This window comes from Aethalodelphis obliquidens, unplaced genomic scaffold (genome assembly GCF_003676395.1).
Source record: "Aethalodelphis obliquidens isolate GAN/ISIS:26980383/991018 unplaced genomic scaffold, ASM367639v1 scaffold4, whole genome shotgun sequence".
Taxonomy (NCBI): domain Eukaryota; kingdom Metazoa; phylum Chordata; class Mammalia; order Artiodactyla; family Delphinidae; genus Aethalodelphis; species Aethalodelphis obliquidens.
Window position 1 is genome coordinate 2,339,621 of NW_020837948.1, and position 9,973 is coordinate 2,349,593.

Below are 9,973 nucleotides of genomic sequence, written 5' to 3' on the forward strand. Positions count from 1 at the left end.
CCTGGACCAGGGCTCAAACCCGTGTCCTCTGCATTGGCAGGCGGATTCTTAACCACTGAGCCACCAGGGAAGCCCAAGTAACTTGTTTAAAATCCCACAGTTAATTAATGGCAGAATTGGGATTTGAACCCAGGCCGAGATGGCTCCAGAGTCTGTACCGTTAATAGATTTTGCTGTTACCAAATCCTCATCAATGAACAATCTGTCTTTCTAAGTTGGCACTGTATCAGGTGTTACATGTGTAAGAGCCTCAGTTGTCGGTTCTTGAGAAGTCAGGGCCATAGGGTTGCTAGGGTTTGAGAAATGAGGCTAAGGGCAGACACTAAGACCCCAGCCCAGGAACCTCCACACGAGGCTATATAGGGGGTTAGCTCTGCTCTGGTGTCCTTGCACTGACTGGTATTCGTTCATCATGAAGTCAAGTAATAAAGAATGGAAACCTTTTGGTCTGAATACTGCTTCCTTCCTGAATACTGCTTCCTTCCAGCCAGGACCTGGCTGACCTCTGCTACAGAGAGGGAAGCATTTCCCTTTCCTTACCAGGCATATAAAGTGGGAGGCGTGGACGATTTTCTTTCCCCACTCAGTTCAAGCAAATGTTAGGGAAACACCAGTTCCTCTCTAGGGATGTCAATTCTAAGTACCACAGGCATTCAATAATATGACACAGTTCCTGCCCTCAAGAAACTGACAAGGTAGAAAAGGATTCTTTTTGTTCCCATCCCTACAAGCACTCTGACCCACTAGTATATTCAGCAAAAGGAAGAAGAACTAGCCTTAGCTCCAAAGCAGTAGGTCTGGTGGTAGGGGGTGGCTGAGTTCATAGAACAATGAACTCCTGCCTGCCTCCTGGGGTGATATCATTCTGTGTTCACTATGTGTCAGGCACTAAGCTAAACCCTTTACTCAGCGTATACTTGTTTAATCCTCACAATGGTTATATGAAGTGAATGCTGCTATTAATTTTACAGATGAAGAAACTGAAGCACAGAAAAATTAAGTGACATGCCCGAGATTACCCAGCATGTGTTGGAAATGGCATCTGAAACCAGGTAGTCTATAAAGCTTGTTCTCTTAACTGTTTTTCACTAAACTGCTAACACCCTGGATTAGCTAAGGATAGCAACAGGAATGAAAGCTCAATGGTGAGAGAGGGCTTGATAGAAGGCAGAAAACCAAGATTACAAATGAAAGTGGAGTTAGGTACAGAGTCTTTGGACCTTTGAGCCCCAATCAGTGGTTTGTAAGGCCTCCCAGGGCAGTTTGTGTCTCAATCATTTCTGCACCTGGCACAAAGCTGAACCCATAATCAATCTCAAAAGACATTATTGAATTGAATGATGGCTGAGTAACATCTTTGTAGAAAGTATTGGCTCATTTGTCATTACCCACAAGGTTCCCAATGACAATGCTGCTTATCTAGCAGGTGTTGGCAAGTCACAGAGGACATGGTTGGTGGGGAGACAGTGTGCTGGAGGATCTGTCAATATTAGTCTTGGAGTCATATGTATTTGCAGAGGCTTCCACAACCCTCCACTAGTCTTGGTTACCAATCCTCATTAAAGGCCCAGTGATGTCAAGCTCTCCACCACAGTGCCCAGACAGGAATATGCTCCAAGTATCTCATTTACTCTCAAAAAGAGGCTGGCCTTTTACAGGTGGAATTGGATATTGCTTTCAGCCCATTGGCTTGACCTTGTTCCTGCCTTCCTGGTCCATTTCGTGGGGAGAGCACTGAGTGGACCCACTGAGTAGGCACCCTGAGCAAATGCCTTTTCCAAAGTTACCCTCCTACCCCAAACTTGATTTGCCTTGGTTGCTGAAGGAGTAAGCAGAAGTGACACCCCTTGAACACCCCACATCTTTGTTGATTCATAGCACCCTTTCCTAGCATCCCAACCACCTGAAATTGTTACCTTTTGCCTTGTAAATCCCATTTTGAAACTATTGCCAGAGTGAAGTGGAAAGTGGGGGCTGTCAGCTCCCCAGCCACAGGTTTTCTAATCTTACTGGAGGGAAGGACTTGGGAAAGGTACACAGAGGTAGAGTGGAACTGGGGGGAAACACGCCCTGTACAAAAGCTGAGTAGCCAGATGTTCACTTTCACAGCTCTCCTGTAAGACTGGCAGGGCAGATATAGATTAAAATGAAGCACAAACTCCATTTAAAGTGCATTACAGCTCAGGAATCAGCTCCCCCTGGGCAGGAGAAGGGAGAAAAGGGCACAAGAGGCCACATCAGTCTCCTTCCTTATCTAGGACCACATGTCTCTCTCCTAGCTTTGTGAAGGGTGATTTACACCCTGGCTGGAATGACTGTCTTTCTGGGCTGATTACATCGGCAAATGCCCCCCAGAGGCCACAGCAGGATGGCCATATTCAGAAGCAGCAGCCAATAAATCTCAGAGGTCTATATTGCATTTCTCAGTACCCTCCCTCCTGGCCCTCTGCCAGGTGGGCTGTGGAAGTAGGAGAGGGCTTGGCTGGAAGGTTAGGGGAGGAAACCCTCCAATTCCTTTCATTACCGTCTTCTCTAAGTACTGTTTAGTTCTCATTCTTCCAAGTCATTCTGCCTCTGTCTTTATCCTGGGAGCAGGTGGGAATCAGCTCAATAAATTAGTCTAATAAATACCCTTATCTTTATATGTAGAAGTCCTGGGTTCTCCTAAGTATTTAATCTTGGTAGAGTAGCTTGGTCTCTTAACCATCATCTGAAAATGATGAGGCTCCTAAATGGTCTCTCTAGCCACCTTTCTCAGTGATCTTTTGTCCAGGGAGATCTCCACAATTTAGTCTGAGGGAAGTTTGATCCTTCCATCCTCCCTCATGACACTGAAGGGGCTGAATTTTGGAGGAGTCTAGTCTAGCAAAGGTCCTGGGATCTGGCCTCAGGTTTGTTCCCAGCAAAGCCATTTCACCTGTCTGGGATCCATCTTTGCAGAATCTTGGGGTTAATAACAACAACCGAATCTCACCCTTGAAGATATTTACGAGGCGAAATGAAATCACAGATGTGCAAATTCTAAAAGAAAAAATATACTTGAAATGTAAGTGCCCTTGTGCGTTTGTTCAAGTTTTGTTATGTCATTTGGGTTGGTTGTTCCTTGGTGGTAGAGGGGGTTCCGGAAAGTGAGACAGGATGCTTTTTTTCTTAATAAATATCTGGACCCCAGAGATGGCGAGTTTCCATTGACAGTTTCCACACTGTCTTGGGTAGAAGTCCTCCTCTAAACGAAGTTGGCGGCCGACAGCATGTGGGCCGGCTGGGGTGGAGCACTCTTCAGAGCCAAAGACCGGCCGCTCCGGGGCGCGTGCCCTCGCTCGCCCTCACCCCAGCCCTGCCGGTCCAGGAGGAGAGTCGGCGTGGTGCGTCCGTCCACTTTGGAGTTGGAGGGCGGCGCCCGGGACCCTGGTGGGAGCGTGTTGGCGCCGCGCGCGCGAGGCGGGACGGGAGGCGGTGGTGGGAGGCGCCGGCGGAGGAACCCGGCTCGCAGAGCTCCAGCGCGAGGGGAGAGGGCGCTCCGCGCCTGGTGCAGGCAGAGTGCCCTGGGACGCCGACAGTCGGCTAGCGCACCCCGCCAATGGCGCGCCCCCCGAGCCCACGACCAATGCTGCCTGCACTCCTGCTGCTGCTGCCGCTGCTGCTCCGAGCGGGTGAGTGTCGTCTGTGCGTCCGCGGAATCCACTCCGGCTGGGGCGGGAGGGGGCGGGGGCTGGGGTGGTGGTGAGTGGTGGTGGTGACCGTGTAGGTGGGGTCCCGGCACCAGTGCCCAGAGAGGTCTCAGGCCCCACACTGCTGCCTGGTGCGGGGCGTCCGTCTGTCCGAGCCTGGGGAACTGGAGGAGGAAGCCCAGGGTGTCAGGAAGGGGCTGGGTTCCACACCTAGTCCAGTGACTTAACTTGTAGATTGAGTGCCAGCCATGACCAGGGCACCCAAGCATCTCTTCGCTCCTCGTTCCCCCTCTTCCCCCGTTTGAAGTGCGTCTGTACAGTCACAGAACAGCCAGCAGCTAGGCCACCACCACTACAGCATCTCTAGGGGGCGGGGAGAGTCAGAAGCAGGACTGCCTTTTGCTCCACATGGGCTTCACCTCTTCCACCCCATGTAAGGACTGCGGAAGCGGATACTAGGTACAGGTGAAGCTGGAGAAGTTTTTGTTAGGGCTGACTTGTCATTGGGAACTCCCTGGCGGTCCAGTGGTTAGCACTCTGCACTTTCATGGAAAAAACAAACAAACAAACACAACTGACGTCACAAATTAAGGTTGAAAACTGCTTCCCAATACTTGCCAACATCATTATTTGGTTGTGTGATTGAGAGTATTGCTCACCATCAACAAATCCTCTCTTCAGGATATACTTTATTATTATTTAAATTGGAAGGGAAAACTCACTAGTGGGCAAGATGGCCTTTCCGTGCAAGCTGCCCAGCAACAGTGCCTTGCCCTGTTATAAATCCACAATAGGTGTTTTGTGGAATACATAGTTAAAGGCCGGGTTTTAGAACTATGCCATCCCCCCAAGGAGCATGCACGTGGCCTTTGGGAGTGGGATGGGTACGTGGAATCTCATTGTGGGGCTCCTGTCCAGAGCCTGCCTGGAGGGAATCGTGAGTCAGAGACCACGTATCTACACATGACCTCAGTCCACAAAGTAGGACTGCAGAAGTGCAATCTTGGCTGAGAGACAGATATGGAAGGAAGGAAGGAAAGTACTGGTCTGTCCAGACTGACTTCATTAGTAAATCAGAGCAGCAAGACTTTACTGATCTGATTGGACTGCCCAGGATATTTCACTAACCCTAACAGTATGGCTGTATGTCAGGATCAGGGGTAAACTTTAAATACCTTCCTTGTGACCAATTTAGTGGAACAAGTTACCACCTGTTAATGATGAAACTTAACGTGACCCCCACCTTCTTTTGTTGAGCTGCAGTGCCCTTAAATCTACTACTACTCACACTTGGTGAACTGTCAGCTTAGAAATGAGAGAGGTTTACTTTTGAAAATTGTTACGACTCAATATTTAGTCCAGTTAAAGCAATGAGACTTGGACCTGCTACGTTTCTTTCAGCAAGCACTTTCTGGGTACCTACCAGAAGTAACATCTTAAACATTCAGCATTTCTCAAACTGTTTAAATCCATGTCCCCTTTTGATAAAGATAAAAATCTCATGTCTTCCTTAAATAAATTTTGAAATTTCAGAATATTTTTAATGATACAAATGAACTTACAGAACAGAAACAGACTCATAGACTTAGAGAACGACCTTATGGTTAGCAGGTAGGAAGGGTTGGAGGGAGGAATAGTTAGGGAGTTTGGGATTGACATGTGCACACTGCTATATTTAAAATGGATAGCCAACAAGGACCTACTGTATAGCACAGGGAACTCTGCTCAATATTATTTAACAGCCTAAATAGGAAAAGAATTTGAAAAGGAATAGATACATGTATATGTATAACTGAATCACTTTGCTGTACACCTGAAACTAACACATTGTTAATCAACTATACTCCAATATAAAATAAAAAGTTTAATAAAAAAACTAGTTGCATTAAAAAAAGTTTTTTTGTTCATCTTCCACATATGAAATTGTCAAATATGCTTTTTTATGTGATTTTTTTAACATCTTTATTGGAGTATAATTGCTTTACAATGGTGTGTTAGTTTCTGCTTTATAACATAGTGAATCAGTTATACATATACATATGTCCCCATATCTCTTCCCTCTTGCGTCTCCCTCCCTCCCACCCTCCCTATCCCACCCCTCTAGGTGGGCACAAAGCACCAAGCTGATCTCCCTGTGCTATGCGGCTGCTTCCCGCTAGCTATCTGTTTTACATTTGGTAGTGTATATATGTCCATGCCACTCTCTCACTTTGTCCCAGCTTACCCTTCCCCCTCCCCATATCCTCAAGTCCGTTCTCTAGTAGGTCTGTAAATATGCTTTTTTGAACCACACATTCCCTTTGGAAATTCTGATACACCCCCCAAATGGGCCCATCCTCTCTCTTCCCCATCCCGTGCATTGAGAAACTCTGGTTTAATCCAACCCCCTTTTTAAAAATCAAAATTAATACCAAAAATCCATTATGAACAAAATACCAAAATTTTAAATTAAAAGAGTAATAATGCCATGCTGAGGCGTATTGGAACCTGAAGCAAAAGGAGAAATCAGTACTACTGATCCTGTCTTTTTTTACACATTGGATATGGCACCAATTCTCAAACTTTAGGTTACATCATTCTCTCCAGTAAACTTACTAAAATTCAGATTCCCAGGCTTTATCACCAGAGGTTCTGATTTGGTAGTTAGTGCTAGGGCTCAGAAATCTGCATTTTAATAAGTAATCTAATTGATTATTATGTGATTGGAAGATAAGGTTGGACTACCTAAACTCAGAGGCCCCTCCTAATTTTGGGACTCTTTGATTATAAGTAGAGAGAAGGGGCCCAGAGAAGTTATCAGGGTGGCTCATAAAATGTCTCTGTTATGTGGTCATTTTTAAAATATTAGTAGGCACTTACAAAGAACAAGCCCTGTTCTAGGCACTGGCAACAGAGTAGTGATAAGATAGACATGGAAGTCTAGCTGGGGAGATAATAAAAAATGAAGTAAAAAAATATCAAGTGGTTGGGTTTCCCTGGTGGTGCAGTGGTTGAGAGTCCGCCTGCTGATGCAGGGGACGCGAGTTCGTGCCCCGGTCCGGGAGGATCCTGCGTGCCGCGGAGCGGCTGGGCCCGTGAGCCATGGCCGCTGGGCCTGCGCGTAGGGAGCCTGTGCTCCACAACGGGAGAGGCCACAGCTGTGAGGGGCCCGCGTACCGCAAAAAAAAAAAAAAAAAAAATCAAGTGGTGATAAGTGCTATGCAGAGAATTGGAACAACAGTGTGTTAGAGTAGCTGGGGGGCTATTTTACATTGGTTGGTTGGGGATGGCCTTTGTGAGATGACACGCCATGTGAAGATCAGGTGGAAGAGCATTCAAAACAGAAAGAAGGCCAGTGCAGATGGAGGGAAGTGGGAGAGGAAGAGAGAGCAGGAGGTAAGATTAGAGAGGTGGGCAGGGACCAGGTCTTTACAAGGTTTTGTAAACCAAGGCACATAAACTAGACCTTAACCTAAGTTCAATGGAAGCTGTTGGAGGGATTTAAGCAGAGAAATGAGATCATCTGATTTACAGTTTTTAAGAGATGATCCCATATAATGCTAGTCAGTATTAGAATTATGTTATATTCACACAATGGATTGTTATACAGCAGTGAAAATAAGCTATTTACGACTATACTTATCAGTGTGGGTGAATTTCAGAAACGTAATATTGAGCAAAAGAAGCCAAAACACCAAAAGCACATGTTGTATGATTGAAAAACAGGCAAAACAAATTGCTAATGTTAGAAATCAGGATATTGTATTATATTTGCTTCGTTGGGAAGATGGTGACTGGCAGATGGCTTCTGGGGTGCTGGTAATGTTCTGGTTCTTTACCTGGGGATCTGGTTACACAGGTGTATATAATTTGAAATTAAACTATATATTTTTGATTTATGTATTTTTCTATGTGTTATACTTTAATTAATTTATTACCAAACATGATATACAAATGGCTAAAAAACACATGAAAATATGCTCAATATCATTAGTTATTAGAGAAATGCAAGTGAAAACCACAGTGAGATACTACCTCACACCCACAAGGATGGCTATAAAAACAGAGCAAAAAACAGAAAACACGAGTTGGCAAGTATGTAGAGAAATTGGAACCACCCTCATGCATTGCTAATAGGAATGTAAAATGGGACAGCCACTGTGGAAAACAATTTGGTGGTTCATCAAAAAGTTAAACATAGAATTAACATATGACCCAGCAATTCCACTCCTGCGTATACACCAAGAGAAATGAATACAGGTATTCAAGCAAATACTTGTACATGATTCTTCACTTAGCACTGTTCACAATAACCAAAAGGTGGAAACAATCCAAATGTACATCAACTAACATTTAGGTAAACAAAATATGGTATTTCCATACAATGAAATATTATTCATAAGAAAGAATGAAATATTGATATATGCCACAATGTGGATAAACCTTGAAAACAGCATGTTAGGTGAAAGAAGCTAGATACAAAAGAGTATATATTTTATGGCTCTATTTACATGAAATACTAGAATAGGTAAATGTGTAGAGACAGAAAGCAGACTAGTGGTTGCCAGAGACTAGGGGAAAGGGAGGATGGAGAGTGACTGTTTAATGGGTATGGGCCTCCTATTAGGGTGATGAAAATGAATTGGAATTAGAAGTGATGGTCGTATAGCATGGTGAATGTACTAAATGCCACTTAACTGTACCCTTTAAGATAATTAATTTTATGTTGCATGAATTTTTTTTTTTTTTGCATGAATTTTTTTCTTTCTCTTTTTCTTTTTAAAATGAAGTTTGTATAAAAAGAAACGAAATTGAGTTTTTTGTTGTGAGGTGGATGGACCTAGAGTCTGTCATACAGAGTGAAGTAAGTCAGAAAGAGAAAAACAAATACCGTATGCTAACACATATATATGGAATCTAAGGAAAATAAAAAAGAAAGGTCATGAAGAACCTAGGGGTAAGACGGGAATAAAGACACAGACCTACTAGAGAATGGACTTGAGGATATGGGGAGAGGGAAGGGTAAGCTGTGACAAAGTGAGAGAGTAGCATGAACATATATACACTACCAAACGTAAAACAGATAGCTAGTGGGAAGCAGCCGCATGGCACAGGGAGATCAGCTCGGTGCTTTGTGACCACCTAGAGGGGTGGAATAGGGAGGGTGGGAGGGAGGGAGATGCAAGAGGGAAGAGATATGGGAACATATGTATATGTATAACTGATTCACTTTATTATAAAGCAAAAACTAACACACCATTGTAAAGCAATTATACTCCAATAAAGATGTTTAAAAAAATAATAAAAAAAATAAAGTTTGTACCTTTTGACTACCTTCATCCAGTTCTCCCTCCCCACCCTCTGCCTCTGGTAACTGCAAATCTGATTTCTTTTCCTATGAGTTTGTTTTTGAAGTATAATTGACCTACAGTACTATGTTCCTGGTGTACAACATAGTGATTTGCTATTTCTATACATTTCAGAATGATCACCAGGCATGAATTTTACCCCAATAAAAATTTTTTCCAACCTAAAAAAATTCTTAAAAAAGATGAATGCAACAACAAAAAGAAAGGTAATTATGTGAAGTGAAGGATGTGTTAATTTTAACACATCTTATTGTTAACACGTCTAATCTTACTATGGTAACATTTTACAATATATACATAAATCATCATGTTGTATACCTAAAGCTTAAACAATGTTATATGTCAATTATATCTCCATAAAGCTGGAAAACAAAAAAAGATGGCTGAATGGTATGGTAGAATGAATTTGGAAGGTGGAATCACTGAGACCAATAAGGACTCTCAACTAGTTCAGACAAGAGTTGATGGTGGCTTGAGCTAAGGAGGTGGTGATAGCTGTGGAAAGAAGTGGACAGATTCCAGATATGTAGTGGAGTTGACAGGACTTACTGGATTGAACATAGAATGTGAAGGAAAGAGAAGAATTCAGAATGACTCCTAGATGTTCTGCCTTGAAAAACTGGGGGGTGATGGTGTGCTATTACCACTTGATAGGACCCTAAGTCCTAGGGTGCAGGGCCTTTCTCCAGAGCTGAACTATAACCAACCTTGATATTCCTGAGTGAGTGACAGAATCTGTAAAAGCCCCCCACCCCAACCCCAACCAGTTCCCACTGTAAGGTATTTTTAAGTGACTTTTTTTTTTTTTGCCGTACTGCGCAGCTTGTAGGATTTTCATTCCCTGACCACGGATCAAACCTGGGCCCCGGCAGTGAAAGTGCCGAGTCCTAACCACTGGACCGCCAGAGAATTCCCCTTAAGTGACTTTTTTTTTTTTTTTTTTTTTTTTTTTTT

General features: G+C 43.8%; 1 protein-coding gene across 2 annotated transcripts in view; it reads left to right on the forward strand.

Moving 5' to 3' along the window:
• Window positions 1-3,201: 3,201 nt before the first annotated feature.
• GFRA3 (GDNF family receptor alpha 3) overlaps window positions 3,202-9,973 on the forward strand; it is a 17,680-nt gene continuing 10,908 nt past the window's right edge. Inside the window, exon 1 of one of the 2 annotated variants that reach the window (XM_027096432.1) lies at window positions 3,202-3,653. In XM_027096432.1, the coding sequence (XP_026952233.1) occupies window positions 3,581-3,653 (73 nt within the window). In that variant the 5' untranslated portion in view covers window positions 3,202-3,580. The remainder of the gene's footprint in view (window positions 3,654-9,973) is intronic. The other variant, XM_027096439.1, reaches the window with a different exon arrangement.